Source organism: Pomacea canaliculata, linkage group LG7, assembly GCF_003073045.1.
Source record: "Pomacea canaliculata isolate SZHN2017 linkage group LG7, ASM307304v1, whole genome shotgun sequence".
Lineage (NCBI taxonomy): Eukaryota > Metazoa > Mollusca > Gastropoda > Architaenioglossa > Ampullariidae > Pomacea > Pomacea canaliculata.
Genome location: NC_037596.1, coordinates 27,767,123 through 27,782,867, shown reverse-complemented (window position 1 = coordinate 27,782,867; position 15,745 = coordinate 27,767,123). Strand labels below are relative to the sequence as shown.

General features: G+C 36.7%; 1 protein-coding gene across 3 annotated transcripts in view; it reads right to left on the bottom strand.

Moving 5' to 3' along the window:
* Positions 1 to 4,184: 4,184 nt before the first annotated feature.
* LOC112568915 (ficolin-2-like) overlaps positions 4,185 to 15,745 on the bottom strand; it is a 127,187-nt gene continuing 115,626 nt past the window's right edge. Inside the window, exons 1-9 of one of the 3 annotated variants that reach the window (XM_025246478.1) lie at positions 11,906 to 11,966; positions 10,926 to 11,011; positions 10,360 to 10,520; positions 9,867 to 10,019; positions 8,266 to 8,529; positions 7,757 to 7,881; positions 6,959 to 7,055; positions 6,194 to 6,358; positions 4,460 to 4,849 (exon numbers count right to left, since the gene is read on the bottom strand). In XM_025246478.1, the coding sequence (XP_025102263.1) occupies positions 4,605 to 4,849; positions 6,194 to 6,358; positions 6,959 to 7,055; positions 7,757 to 7,881; positions 8,266 to 8,529; positions 9,867 to 10,019; positions 10,360 to 10,520; positions 10,926 to 10,990 (1,275 nt within the window). In that variant the 5' untranslated portion in view covers positions 10,991 to 11,011; positions 11,906 to 11,966 and the 3' untranslated portion in view covers positions 4,460 to 4,604. Of the gene's footprint in view, positions 4,850 to 6,193; positions 6,359 to 6,958; positions 7,056 to 7,756; positions 7,882 to 8,265; positions 8,530 to 9,866; positions 10,020 to 10,359; positions 10,527 to 10,925; positions 11,012 to 11,905; positions 11,967 to 15,745 lie in introns of those variants that run through there. The other 2 variants (XM_025246475.1, XM_025246479.1) reach the window with 2 other exon arrangements.

Below are 15,745 nucleotides of genomic sequence, written 5' to 3'. Positions count from 1 at the left end.
ACGGCGACGAAAACGGTCACCTTACATACATTTCCCAGTCTGGCTGCAGTGTCATAGACTATTTCATTCTTTCTAGCAATGTTATGTATTTGCCAAGGAAATTAATTGTTGATGAACGCTTGGAGTCACAACATCTACCTTTAGTATGCACTTTATACTCTGGCCTGCACGGTAAAGTAGAACCTGACAAAAGTCCCGAGGTTATCGAAAAAATAATATGGAATCCAGAACTAAAACATACATTCCTGTCCAATCTTCAGTCCCCCGAGTTTTTAGAAAAGCTAGATAGAGCTAGAACCATGATTCACACAAACGTGAACACAGCTGTGGACTTGTTCACCGCTGGACTGAAATTCGCTGCTAATGATATGAAGAAGCGTATGCAACTGTCTAGGCGCGATAGAAGAAATGAATGGTTCGATAGCGAATGTTACGCAGCAAAGAAAGCAGCTAGGCGAGAGCTCTTTATGTTTAGGCAGACACGCACAGAAGAAAACCTTAGATCATACGTTGAAACGAGAAAGTTGTACAGAAAATTAATTTCCCCCCAAAAAAAGCGCACTTAAAATTAGAAGCTCTCAGAATGATAGAAAATAGTATGAACGACTAGAGCACCTTTTGGAAACCCCTTAAAGCTCTCCAACCTAAAACAATAGCGAAAAATAATATACCAATAGAAGATTGGTATAATTACTTCCAGACAGTCTTCAAAGGTAAGCAGGATAGCTACGTAGATACCCAGACTGACTACACAGACAATGACAGAGAACATTCCTACAACAGCGACTCAACTGATAGAGACATCACACCAGGTGAAGTAAGAGATGCGATTAAGCATCTGAAACTCAACAAAGCACCAGGTCCTGATGGAATTGTACCTGAACTGCTAAAACAGAGTATTGACACTACTCTTCCTTTTTTAGTAGAGTTGTTTAACTATTTATTCTCGTCAGGCCAGTTCCCAGAAGCATGGTCAGAAGCCATCATTCATCCATTGCATAAGAAAGGGAATACTGAAGATCCAAATAATTATAGAGGCATTTCTCTCCTAAACATATGCAGCAAATTGTATGCATTTATCCTAAATAAGCGGTTGTCCGAATGGCTCGAAGAAACAAGCGCTGTTGGCGAGATTCAGGCAGGTTTTCGCAAAGACTATTCCACAACCGATCACATCTTCACACTATTTGCAATGATACAACAGCACCTCCTACAAAAAAAGAAATTATATGTAGCCTTCATAGACTTCCAGAAAGCCTTTGACTCTGTTTCTCGTGCTAAATTATGGCAAGTGCTGTGGAGAAAGGGCATTCGGGGGAAATTGCACCGGGCATTAAAGAGCATCTACACAATCGTAAAGGCACGTGTACAATCCAAAGCTAACCTCTCTGATTTTTTCTACTGTCCTAACGGCCTAAAACAAATGCCCACACTGTCAGACAGCGCAAGACGATGAAATACATCTTTTCCATTGCCATCTTTTAGAGGACCTGAGACTTACATTTTTGCCAATTCAATACAGAACCCAACCATCATATTTTACAATTAATCTTTTCTTTAATGATGCTTAACACCTTAACTGTCTTGCTAGATACCTGCACTATTGCTTTAAACGTCGTAAAGTTCAAAGTGGTATTGTTTAATTATTCTGTATTATTTGATGTCATTGTCCATGATACGATATTACGACATACTATACCGAAGTGGTTAGGCCTCATGATATTGTACAAGCTGTGCTCATCACCTGAATGTTGAGGCCACGTGGCCTGAGTCAAATAAAAATTCGTTTGTTCTCTCTCTTTCTCCGTTTCTTTCACTCTAACCCTAATCCATCTTACTTCAATGATTCGAAGCAGATAGTTTGTATTTCCTTCAGTGATGGGGACGCACCAGTAATAGAAAGGCTGACAGCAGACGACGTCTGACGTCATATTCCAGGCTATTTTTATCTGGTTTGCAAAGGGAAAGGTCAAGGCCTTTTTTTGCTGACTGTAGCAACGCCTGACGTCATGTCCATGCTACGTCACGCGTCGTCTGCTTGATGCTGAGTCTGCTGCTTGTTGTAGCAATAAGGTAAGATAAGACTTTATTTGTCCCAGAGGGCAATTCTGTTGCAGCTCGATTAAAATTTAAATTCATAATTGCATGCACACAACTATTCATGTCTCATTCATTCAAAAATCTCCTAAAATAAACTTAGAGCATCAGGACAAATCGAGTCAAGATTGTGAGTCACATCTGCGATGCACTGTATCGCGTTGGAAACATTTGCCCTGGAGCGTAGGATCATCATCACTACACACAGTTCGACACCCAAGTCTATCACTCAACGACTACCCGACACAGGGGCAGACGAAAAACGATGAAAAATGAAGAAAATGCGAATTCGAGTTGAGAGCTGCAGACGTCGCACAACGAGGAGCGGCCATCTTGATCTTTCCAATGTAATCAATAAGCAATGAATGTTTTAATTCATTTTTAGTTCTGACAATAGTTATCAAGCCGTTCCTCTAAAGTGTCTACTCACATAGAAAAAGACAGAGAAATTTAGCGATATAGGCACATAGAACAGGGAAGATAAAAGCTGTCAAGTGTTGGCAGTCCTGTTAAATTAATCGAAGTGACAGCAGTGTTCAATAATTGCGAAGCTTGAACGAGTGTGCCTCTTTTTTATACTTTAGGATTCCTAATGCACAAATAAATCAACCTGGGTGAGAAAAATTATCCGAGATGATGGCACAAGGTAAAACAACGTTTTCTATGTTGTAGTTCATTTGTGCAGCCACATATGTGTGCAAAGAGGTATGCTTACTCCTCTTACTTAAAAAAAAAATGAGTTCCAACATTTAATACGTGTGAGGGCTCTGTGTTTGGTCCTTAATAAAGTGTATCAAGCCTTTGAGCTCAGGTTGACATGTTGACACTGTGTCTACTGCAAGACTGTGTTTATGTGGGTGGTCAGAAGTAGGTTAGAACTGTCGCCTACATGTCCCCTACCCTGGACAGGTCACCACCACGATCGTTCAAACACTCACTCCCCATGGCTGCAAGATGGTTCACATCTTATCTTTGGACTCAGTCTCTATGTGACTTTCTGATTTTTGTTAGAGTCCCAAGACAAGGTCTGAACCATACACATTTTCACTTGCAGCGATAGAGAACGAATGTTTGAACTACTGTGGTGGCGCCTGTTATTGTTTGTAGTCGAGCTCTTACAGAGTTGAACTTCGCGTGTGCGCAGTGTGATGTAATAGTGTGATGTGATGAGTGCTTGGTGTGAATGTGTGTGACGTGCAGTGTGATGTATGGGGGAAAGGAGCCAAAACCAAGAAAGTTTTCGCATAGGCAAGTCAAGACAAGATCTGAACTCAGAGCTTTTCACCAAAGTTGAGACGAGTAAAATACCTGACACTACAGGTAAAGTCCCTTGCTGGTGACACCCCTTGACCCGCCCGACTTATCCTTTTGCTTGTATGTAACTGTTGAAAAACGTGTCTAGAGTTTTCATTGAAATTTTAAATGAACCCTCAAAGTTTGTGGCTAGTTAAGAGAAAGAAAGAAAGACTGACAAGGAGTGGGTGAAGAGGGAAAAATAAAAAAGACAAATCTTTCTTTACGAATATTACAAGAGAGACTTAGTTATGTTTTTTCGACATTTAGCCCTCGATTTCCGTAAAGGGATCTGAAACAATGCATAACTATAAATCAAATCTCAAAAGGACAAATAAAATAATTTCCAAATATCGTTGTTATCTTATTTTAAAAGAGTTTTTGATAAGCGAGTAATTAAGATATTATTTGTTTTTATTGTTAGCAATGGGGGATCACGCTAAATAGATTGTCTATGTCAGCAATCAAAGATTTTAAATTAGATGTGTTTGAAATCCTGGTTTGAGGTGGTGAATTCTGAAGAGAAAAAGAGAAAGAAAAAGACAGATGGAAGGCTCCTATTATCATCATTCAAAGAAAGCATTAAGAGGGTAGTAATTACAAAGTAATGAATAGATATATTAAGAAATGTGTAAAAAAATTGGTAATTACATTACATTACAACATATAAATTTATAGCTTTGATGTAAAGGTCGATTATTTCTCTACGATACTGTCATTTGATATTTTTTTTATTTGAGTGTATCTAACAGACAGACGCAGTGAAGCTTCAATACATAAAAGTAACGAAAGTGTACTTAACATTTTTTAATACAGAAAATGCATAACTGCCATATATAATGAAAATAAGAAACAATGTTTGATAAAGGCAATCATCGTTCGGTATTATTTGAAAACGTACGTGTTTATTGTTGCATTTTTAACACGATGTTAAATATCCAGGTAATTTTTAAAATATCTGAGGAGTCAGTAATTTAACTTGCAAATTAATATTTTAAATCCAAATACTATCATTATTGGTTAAATTTTAAACACATTTACTTATTCATAGAAAGTCAAGTCTATGAAAAGCAATTGTGTAATTTTATTACAATGTTAAGCAAGAATTAGTATCATGGTTATCATCATCAAAGTAACCGATCAAACTACAATGAAACTGCGGTGTATAGTTGACTAGTAGTGTCAACAGTGAGAGTACAGGAGACAAGGCGATGTTAGGCTGGTTTGAGTTTCATCTCGCTGAACGTGAAGCTCCTGACGTCGTTATGGACGTGATACCACAAGATGCCATCACCACCCAAGGTCCCGTCAGCCTTGTACAGACCGTTGAGGTGAGACTTGTGACAGTCTTTGAACCACCAGGCGCCGTGATACATAGTGGCACAGTTGTCAGAGGTCTTTTCGTTGTCTCGGTCATAGGTTGTAAAACTCTGGGTGTTGTGAAACTCCATGCTGTCACCTGTAAACAGACATACACACACGTATATGTTCAAACGCATGCACACACATACACACCCAAGCTTTAATAGGGTTGTATTGGCATTACGAAACTCTACAACACACATATTATCAGTCTACAAAATGTGGCTAATAATTCTTATTAGCTATGTCTGTGTTGCTCATTATGACGAAGCCACGCACTACACATAATAATAAAGCAGAAAACAAGTCTAGTCCATCTTAAGACAACCCTGCAGATAATAATATCAATACACCATTGCCCTATTAAGAAAGTCTATAAAGAACATTTAAATTAAGTCACACTAAGACAGCCCTGCAGCAAAAGTTAAGTGTACACATCATAACTATCACATTGATGTACACTTCTCTTATTACCGAATACCGCATGTTACAGGTATGTTAACACAACCATTAAAATCTTTAATTTAATAGAATTTGGTTCTTTTTGTAAAACAGAAGACTAAGATAAATTTCTCATTTTTAGATCATGAAAAAGTCTACCAAGACTTGTTTGATTTCACCATTTAGTTTTTAAGACACTGGTAAATAAAGCTTACATAACCCTAAAACTTGCATCCGTCTGATTTTTTTTTTTTGGTTCCACTGCCAAGTATAGACAAATTGTATACAGTGTTGTTTCTTATAGAAAACTCTCTATATTGACCATTAGAAGATGTGTATTTTAAAATACTCTATATCGCTGAAGGTGTAATTATTAATGGTAACATTGATGGACCTAAAATTTATTGCAAATTGTAACAAACACCCGGTGAAAGTAAAAACTTCAATTACTTGCACACACGAGTATGCTATGGAAAGAGATATACATAGTCAATATTTGTATTGTTGATGTCACAGGCGCTCTTTCCAAAATAATGGTTGTAAGACAGAAGGTATCCGACATGAGAAACTGTGCAGTCTCTTCAGTCTTATTTGTGCTAAATACTGTGAAACTGAAAATAACAATCTTTGCAGATTATTGTAATATCGCACACAACTTGACATCTGAGATTATAGCCATATTATTTGGGGAATGGAATGACAGAGATACCTAACCTTCTCACACTACTAAAAATCTAGTCAGGACCAAAAATTAAACCCAATAAAACCCTAAAAAAAATATGTCAGATTTCTACAAAACTCAGAAAAAAAAAATCTCATGGAAAACCTTTTACTGTTTTTAATGGATCCTCTCACTTGCTCTGCTACACATCCACGCACACATCTACGCACTGTCATGCCCACCTTCACACACGATTATAGGGATCCCCTCATACCTCATCCACCATGACAGCATGGCAGTTAATCTACGTCTATATTTTAGTATTCAGTGGTCACATACCTGCGGTACCCGAGTAGCCGGACACAGTCAGTCTGTAGTTTGTCTCAGGACCACCCACACTGAACGATGAATACTCAGCATAGTAACGCCCGCCATTCACATCTCTAAGGTCAACACGCAGTCGGACAGGTTTATCTTTGGTCAGTCTGTGCAACCTGGACAAGCCTGAGGTAAAACATGGCAATTATCTCATGTTAATAGATAAACCAGACATTTAAGTATTTAACTTATTTTGCACAAAAGATCTTTTGAACTAATAAAGTCTAGTAGGTCTGTACCTCTAACTGGCTAATTTAAAACTTGAGAGATAATTCTTAGGCTTTTGTCACAAGAATTTACAATTAATAAGATCTCTTAGTTCATTACTTTATTTACCTCTTAAAGGCCTGTATACTAACACTACTTCAACTATTCCTACTACTATCAGAACAACAACTACTACTATTAATAATAATAATTTTACAGCACATTGCCCTTGTGGACACATCCACCAGACACTGGGTGCAAACGACTACAGACCGGCAGTCAATCATAAATAACTATCAGAGGATATACCTGAGCAAACATATATGGATGAAGGTTCATGAAGGGAACAGAACTGTACTCTAAGATGTTTCTTCAGAGAAAGAGTGTGAAAGATCAGACGTTGGGAAAAATTCATAGTATAACAAAATACCTGGTTAAAGCCTTATTTTTTTCATTTACGTGCTAAATATGCAACAGCAAAGAAGATAACGCAAGAGAATGCGAGAGAAACATCCTCACCCAGCCAGAACTCCCCACTGACGTCACCGAAGCCGTTTTCATAGTCCACCCAGTTCCTGTAGAAGTCAACTGAACCATCACGACGTCTTTGGAAAACCTGACCATCACACACAAGTCCATCAGTCGTTACCACGGATACTAAAACCCAGGAATAGCTCTGACAATAATCATAGAGGATGATTGATAACAAATACCGTGAAGGAGTTTTATCACCTGTGATTATAATAATTTTTTAAGGAACAACAAAATCTCTTGGTAATGATAAAGTATGTGAACCTGTCATAAGTGTGACATTTATGTGAACATATACAATTCTTTGATTCTAATAAAATATGTGTAAAATTACGTGACATTAAGTTATTGTGATTAAACAATGGGATACACAGTAAACCGAACAGTTAAAAAATAAAGCCGCAAATAACATCTTTTGATTTCCCTGTCAAACGTAGTGTCCTCGATTATAAATGAAAGGATGCAACGACCGACACACGTACGCCAGGACGCTAACCGAAGGCTTTTCTTATGCCTACCTCACAGAACGGACTGTAATACCCAGAGACAGACAGGTTTAAAATAATAATTGAAACTTTATTCTCTCATATTTTGTATCAGGAGTGTTATAAGATAAGAAAGAAAACATTCTTGGACGCTACAAACTCAATGTGTGACCCTGGGTATTTCTGGTGTCACATTCGTGTGAGCAGCGTCTACTGTGAAGAAGAGTCACTACCTGAGTTATCTATACTGACAAACACAAACACCTGAGTCTGACACACTGACAAACACAAACACATGTACCAGCCAACCACCGCCGTTAGAGTCCATGTCACACCACACTGTCAGTGCTTCCTTGTTGTCTGTCATCTGAATGGAGTAAACACCGGTCTTTCCTCCTTTCTCCTTCCAGTTTTGGCATGACCCTTCTTTTACACATAAACATTATTTCGCTTGTAATAAATTTGTATAAGGTGTGTCAAAAAATAACCTCAATGACATTAAACAAATCACTCTCTTCTCATCATTAGAAAAAATCAAAACAGTTAGCTCGAGGAATATGAATAAACACGGAATGAGTCTGCTTTAAAAACAGATATATAAATATTGTGATGAATGTTTTCTAGAATTTTTGAAACAACTATATAAAGCATTTGTGCTTGAAAAAGACGTACATTTTGTAGGCATGGAACATTTAATAATAATAAATGCAAGATAAATGCAAAATAACTAAACATCCTGTGGCCATATGTTGTTTCGTGGAAAATCTGGGTACTACTCACAATTGTAATATATTTTGTCTTTTTACTTACCTGTAACACGACACCCAACCTCATTCTGAATGGAGACTGTATTGAAAGAACAGACACATCTGCCTGTCAAACACTGACTGTAGGGGCCATGACAGTCCAGGTCGTTGTAACACAATAAGCCTTGCCAGACCGGGTATGCGGCAAAATTTGATCGGCAGGATCTCTGGTAGTGGGTCCACCCTTTACCAGTCTTAGGATACCACCCTGAGGGCGAGTCACGCGCCGTGACGTCATGAAGAACACAGAGCCCTCGTAGGGGTGAATCTGTAGGTAAGAAATGAACCATAACTGAATGTGATACAAATACTTTAGAAAAGACTAAAAGCGAGTTATCTTAACATGTCTCGAAATGTTAGTCAACTACTTAAGCGTTTCAATAAAACGTGGGGGGGGGGTGTAGTTTTAATTAATTCTACTTTTTTGTTTCTGGATCTTGCCTTGAAAACATTATTTTTACAATGATTATAAGAAAGTTGTTTTATCCATTCGTGTTGGAGAGCCCCAGTTTTTCTAGTCCAGAATCGTTATGCTAGAGTTCTTTATGTGTTTGTTTCTCAGTGTACAGAGGGGGGACGTGTTCAAGGTCTCTTGGTGACATAAGGTATGTTTCATTCACTGTGTAAGAAGTGCTAAGATAGTGAACACTAGTACAAGTATTAGGTAGCTTCAGTGCATTTCTTCAAGTAAAAGAGAACTAATTTGTACATTATTCCTATCTATACATGAATAAACGTCCATTATCATTGATTAATATTATCTGCTTATTTTTTTATGGTAGTTGCAATTGTTTGAACATCATTCCGGTCCAATGTCGTTATGCCAAAGTAAAAAAAAACAGTGTTGGCTGATGATTGATCTGTTTTGTTTTTATTATTTTCATTCAGTAATACATCTGACTAGCAAGTAAACAAAATATCTTATAATCTAGGTTTGTAAGACTGTAGTAAATAACAATTTCTGTCCTATTGTAGTGTGATAGAATCATTCAATGATAAAAATCGGTAGAGTATTCAGGTGTAGTCGTGTCTGTTTGTGATTTGTGTTTCTAGGGCCAGCTGTTAGAAATATTATTTAGATAATACGGTTTCCTGTTTTCCTTTTCCCCATTTCTGAAATTCTTTTACCTCACTAGCACTTAAAACTTAAAACAAATTTCTCCTGAAACACACACAAAAAACAGCTATCAAATGTGTTTACACTCACGCGATTTCTTATTTTCGTGCAATATCACATAATTTGTTTGATACTAATTAAATTTTCTCAATATATCTTTTGTAACAAAAACTTTTTAAAACATGTTTGGAAACTTGTAATAATGAAAAGCATTTTTATGTTTTAAAATAGTCATTATTTAAGACTCCACGTATTGTGAAAAATGAAAAACAAATGAACAATATATCGACATAACTAACATTTATGTCGTTTAGTACCCATGACTGTATTTCAAAAGCGTTTTAATAATAATAAAAAAAAAATAGAGCAAAAGATACATTAAGAAAACTCTAAATTTACGTGTGTAAAAATTATTTCTTAAAAAATATCCTTCAGTATCCTTATTACTGAAGTATATTTACGGTCCACAGATTTTTTTTCATACCAACCTCTAAAATCAAAGGCGAGGCAACGTTTAGTATTCAGACACAGTTTCTTGCAGTCTTCCAAACTGAGTCCATCCTTTACCTCAAGAATGTAACCCTTTAAACCGCTGTCTGGATATTCCATGAAGGTGTCTTGCGAGTCTTCTGTACTGCATGCTAACACAAACAAGTGTGATCAACAAATATTTACACAATCTTTTTTTTAATTTAAATAATAGTTCTACAGTGTGACGTATTTAAAACAACGCTAATGGTGAAATCAACAAATTTATATTGTTGTCTATCTCTTTGCCTATTTGTTTTCTTCTATGTTTTTTTTTTATGCAATCTGGCTAGAGGGGTTTATATTGTTTTATTCAATCTGGATAGTTGTTACTACTTGGTTTTAAAAGTTATTCCTTCAAGAATGTGAAAGTCATCAAAAAGCATTTTCGAGCCAAAAACAAAATTGTTTTCTAGTGGTCAGCCATGTCACACAATTACACCGTCCACTCACTGGCAGAACAAGTGTAATAAGTCGTTGAGAAAAACAGTCCTGGTCGACATCGACACTTGTCCACGTAGCACACAGCGTTTGTGTTATCGCACTCCTCGTCAGTCACACAGTTTGTGGTCGACCAGTCGTGTGGCTTGCTAGAGTTGCCAGGGCGTAGAGACCTTCCAGTTTTGAAAATTATTATTTCATGTTATTAATTTGCTGTATTTATTTTTTGTTCTAAGTTTACAAAGGCTGTTGGTGTCCTGCCAAATACATATATAAGAAAAAAAGTAACAAAATAAACAGAAACAAAACAGAAAGCCATTGAAAATGTATTTGTTGAACAAGCTTGTAAATTACATAACAACCTTCCTTTGCTAAAAACATGACATGTATAGTATCCATCATTCTTTAATTTTCTTTGTTGAAAATAATAACATCAGGTTAACTACAAAGTAGAAGCTGTAAAATATTTCGTTGTAACTATATATCCTTCTTTATAAGTCTGAACTCTGCTTATCTATATGTAAAAGAGAACACGAGAATACGTGCTTCAGAAGTCAAGAAGAGCTAACACATCTCACCTCTCTGTAGCTTGTGTCAGCACACAAGGAGACACACACAGGAGAAAAAAGAAAAATCGAAGCATTTGTATTCACCTGTTAAACACCTGAAACCACGTAAAGTGCAAATTTCATTTATATTTATCACATTTCTTGTTATAGTAATAGCAATAAGCACAAATTACTACAATAGGTTCTACTAGAAATAAAAATTAATGATAACATAACTTGCGTAGAAAAACGCACTCAACTCTCTACTCAAAATCCGGGTTATTGTCTTTATCATGCAGAAATAGAAACAGGAAATATCTACAAGGAACACAGTGACAGTCACTCATCTATAAAAAGTATCAACATGTGACTTATTAACATCAATAAACATAACCTTAGGGGGACAGGAACTGAAACATGTTAGTTCTATGTCACAGGTGTTATACACAATTAAGTGAATTTTATCGCAGTCAGGGTAGGCAAAAGCGGTAACATTATTTTTATTGAAAAAAACTATAGTCATTATCAAAAGATTCACTTTGATAAAGTAATAGGAATGAATTTGAAAAATAGCACAGGAATCAAAACTTGTTTTTAAAGTTTTCTTAATTTCTTTAGAGACCAAATACGAATTGGATATTAGGCAGTAGCTGTGTAATACAATTGTGTCAATGAATTAAATGTCTAAAAAGCATGTTTGCCTAAAAGCAGTCCATTTATAAATCAAAATATTTTTGACGTATCATCACTTGGAGAAAACCTTAGAGATAAGGCGATAATTCCCGAGCTTGTTGGGTTAAGACTCCCATCAAGAGTTTGGTGTCCTGCCAGATACATATCTCAAGAACTACAAAAGACATTTAAACAGACAAATATAAACAAAACACAAAGCTGTTAAGTTATTGAAAATATTAGCTTTTAACTTACAAAATTTTTATTAACTCTTTCATAAATTTTAAACAAACCAGGTAAAACGCTGTGCTACTTAAATTTTCAGTTATGGTACTTACCGGCATGTAAAAGCTTGTGCAATTTTCTATCAGGCTCCACGGATCTGATGCCCCTTAAATACTCTTTGACTGATTATGAATGTTGATGATAGGATTAGTCGTATACAGCAGACGTCGTTTCTTTTAACACCCACCATTGGAGTAAATCCTGTTGTTGACAAGGAGGACAAACAAAAGCATTATCAGAAACAACGGATGACAACCGCCACATAAACACGGACACTGTAATTCCTGTTAATCCAAGTTTTGCGATAGCATTTAGTCGTAGGTGTTATTTTGGCATTGCCTTATCTCAAATCTTTGAAAGACTATGCGATACAGAACGTCCAACTGTTTTCACTCCGTCTCCTGTGTCGTCACGTGTTCTCTCACTCGTGTTTTCATTGGGTTTTATTGCCGCTGTGTCGTGAGACTGATCTGACCAACGACTTATACTATCATTTTTCAGAGCTTCGACAGCAATCATGCAGGAGACAAAATATGTTTTTGTAACTGATGAACGATACGAGTGACGAATCCTCATGTAAGTAAATAACTCGTCACTTGGAACAGGAACTTCACAGTTCATATGTGTTTTAGAAATAATAAGCAACAGGTTAGAATACACCAGCCACATATTATTTCTTTTTTTCTGTCTGTTAAATGTTTTAGATGAAATCTGTATGCATATACAGATACATGTATATCAATACTAATGATAATGTAGCTATTAGGAAAAGAAAAAGTATTACAATTTATGTCACAAAAGCTTATGAGTTCATTTGCTCTCAAAACAAGTCAGTTTTAAAGAAGTAATACACGTATGCCTATTTTAAAGTATAAATTGTGTCTCCTGAAAAGATTTAATAGTGTTTAATCACACTTATGTTTGTAATGAATTAATTTCTATTAATATCAACAAGCGGCGGTGATTTTATCTCTCTCGGTCATTCTATGCTGACTCTTTCACAAAGATCTTAGGAAAATGACATTTAGCATTACCTTCCGGCAATGTTCAACTTATGTCTACATTCCCAAAATACATTTGGTAACATTTATTACTCATGGAGTGTAAATTCTCTAGTCATAGTGAGTATTACAAACAACGTTAAGGTAAACACAATATTTATACACGTGTTATTCGAAAACCACAGTAATAACATTCTCTGTGATACGACGACCTGTCTTCTTAAAGGAGTTTCCGTATGGATAAAACAGATTGCCCTTTTGGTAAAAAGTTCTCAAATACAAATAGTCTTCATGTTAATTTAAATCCATGATTCAACAGTTGTCAAACGTTTGTTACACAAGTAACAGATAACACATCTCCCTCTCACAAAACACCTTACCGCTATTTACAGAGGCAGGCAAGCGTGCATTCATCTGCAATGTTTTGAAGGTTTCAGTTACACTCTCCATCCCTTAACACTGATAGACATCAGATATTCTGGAAAAATAAAACCCATCACGTCCCCCCTCCAACTATCTGTTTTTTGACTCTCTGCCAGTCACCCGACATGTTACAAACTAAACTATTGTGGCTACAAGTATCCAGATCATTGTTGTAAACTTTATTTAAACGAGTTATTCTCGTTTCCACTTCCTCGTTTTATAACAATTTTGTCAAACATATATGTTGACTTCTGTAAATGGGTGTCAAAGCTTATTTGTACTTAATGTAGTGAATGATATCCTAAAGAATATGTATTATATAAGCCAAACGTGGATTTATATAGTTATAGATACAACGTGAGCTACGAGGTTGAAATTTTGTAGGTTGAAATTGTGTTGATGCTTATTCTAAGGTGTTCATACAAGAAAATTAGTACCATGTTGTCTGAAATTGAATTTTGACATCAACAGATTATTCACAGTTAATTCAAAGCCACCGTCAGGAAGTTTTTTCGGTGTAGGGTTTTATTTATTTATTTAAATATTTATTTGGAGAAGGGAAATAACTGTTACATAATGTACACCTTAAAATGTCTCTCTCTAATAAATCACACATGGAAGTCTCTGTCTCTCCTTCTCTTTAACTCTAATTCGTCCTCCTGCCTATTCAAGTAATTAAAATATAAGAGCTGGATAAGGAAAGAAAAGGCAGATAGAATAAAAAGAAACCATCAAATAAATAACAGCCCGTGCATCCCTTAGTATGAAGGACAACTGGTCTGAAATCCTGCTCCAGGTGATGACATTGTTGCTGTCTAGTCATTTGACCAGTGTGTAGGTGTGACAGCCAAGTAAACAAACAGTGTGTCACCAGCTTGTGTCTGACTCCACCTGTACACGTCGTCTGCTGTGAGTTGAACTGTTTATTTGAAGGAAATACTGTAATCTCTATCTGTATCACTTCTCTTTCCTGCTTTGAGCGCGCATCCTTTTTGTTGGTTCAATTTTCAAAGTAGAAAATAGGGCTACATTAGGGGAGAGCTATAGGTGTGTCGTGGAAGGGGGAAGTTTTTTATTTCATGCTGAGGACACCCTGCTTGCTTATTGTACGCGTTTTTTACAGCTCTATCATCTCTGTCATTTTTATCTTCAGTGTCATCTTTTTCATCTTACATTCTTCATGTGATCTTGTCAGCCTCATCGTGGTTCTTGTCGTCACTTCATTTCTTTTATTTCGTCACATCTTCGTCTTCACCCTTTCCGCCCCAGCGTGTGCGGAAACTCAACCGTTCTAGCTTCGTCCTCCCTTCATTTCTTCGCTCCGTCTTCTTTGTCAGTTGGTCCTGCCTAGTGTAGGTAGCGAAGTAGTTCGGACTATGGACCAGTAAAGGGTCCAGGCACACATCGGACAGACAGTGCAGTGGTGGTCAGTGCGAGAGAGTCACGTGAGGCCACAGGAACTGAAGGAGACAGTGTCAACAGAGTGCACAGTGTCGACATCTAGCGGCAGGTCTAAAAGACTCAGGGGCAAGAACTCTAACAGTACTGTGCCGCAGTGTGTGCTGGTGTTTAGCTGTTATTAGTTCCATTAATTATGTTTCCTTACTAACATCCCTCTATACCTTTTTTTGTACGTGTGGTAGTCCCAGGTTCTCTTGCGTTAGCTTGTAGGTGGAAGTGTTTTTCGCCAATATTCGTTGTTATTTACTTTTTATTTAACTTCTTTTATGTACCGTTCATTTCGTCTTTGTTGTGGTCTACGTCCATCAAAGGTTCGACATGCCGAGTGTGTGTGTTCGTGCGGCTGTGTCAGCGGTTGTGAGCATCCGGCGACACTGGGGGTGGTACTCGACAAACAAACAAAGTAAACATACCTGAGTTAAGCTTCCTGGTTGCTTTCAAAAATTGAGGTCACAGGTGACAACCATCATTAGAGGGGAGAATATCTATGTCTGGGAAGCATGCCAAGTTACATGTGTTTCAACGAGTGTAGATGATCTTTCTTTCTGTCTTTCCTTTACCCTTTCTTCGGACAAATATGTACATTAAAGAACAGCTTTACATTTCACTGGAAGATATACCGTTACTTGCTAACATGCACTATTTTTAAGCACTTTGCTTGCGCAGTGATTAATGCGCAAATGGGTTCGTAATCAAAGGAGAAAACCTAATTTAACAATGCACAAATAAATGCTAAGCTTGTAGGAGTCAAGACACGTTTGCGTGAGCGGAACTTAGTTTTTATACATTCTACATTGCTACCATTTTTCATTTATCTGTTGTCGGTATGTTCTTTCTTTCCTTTACTGTCCCTCGTTTGCTGTCCATGCCTCTTGTTTTTTAGCGAAAAAAGCATGATCCTTACCAATGTGAGTAGGCACTATTCTCATTTCTACTTTCTAATGCATAACCATATACTTTATTTTTTGAGATCTTGAAAAAAAAGACATCTATGGTGTGGACAATTCC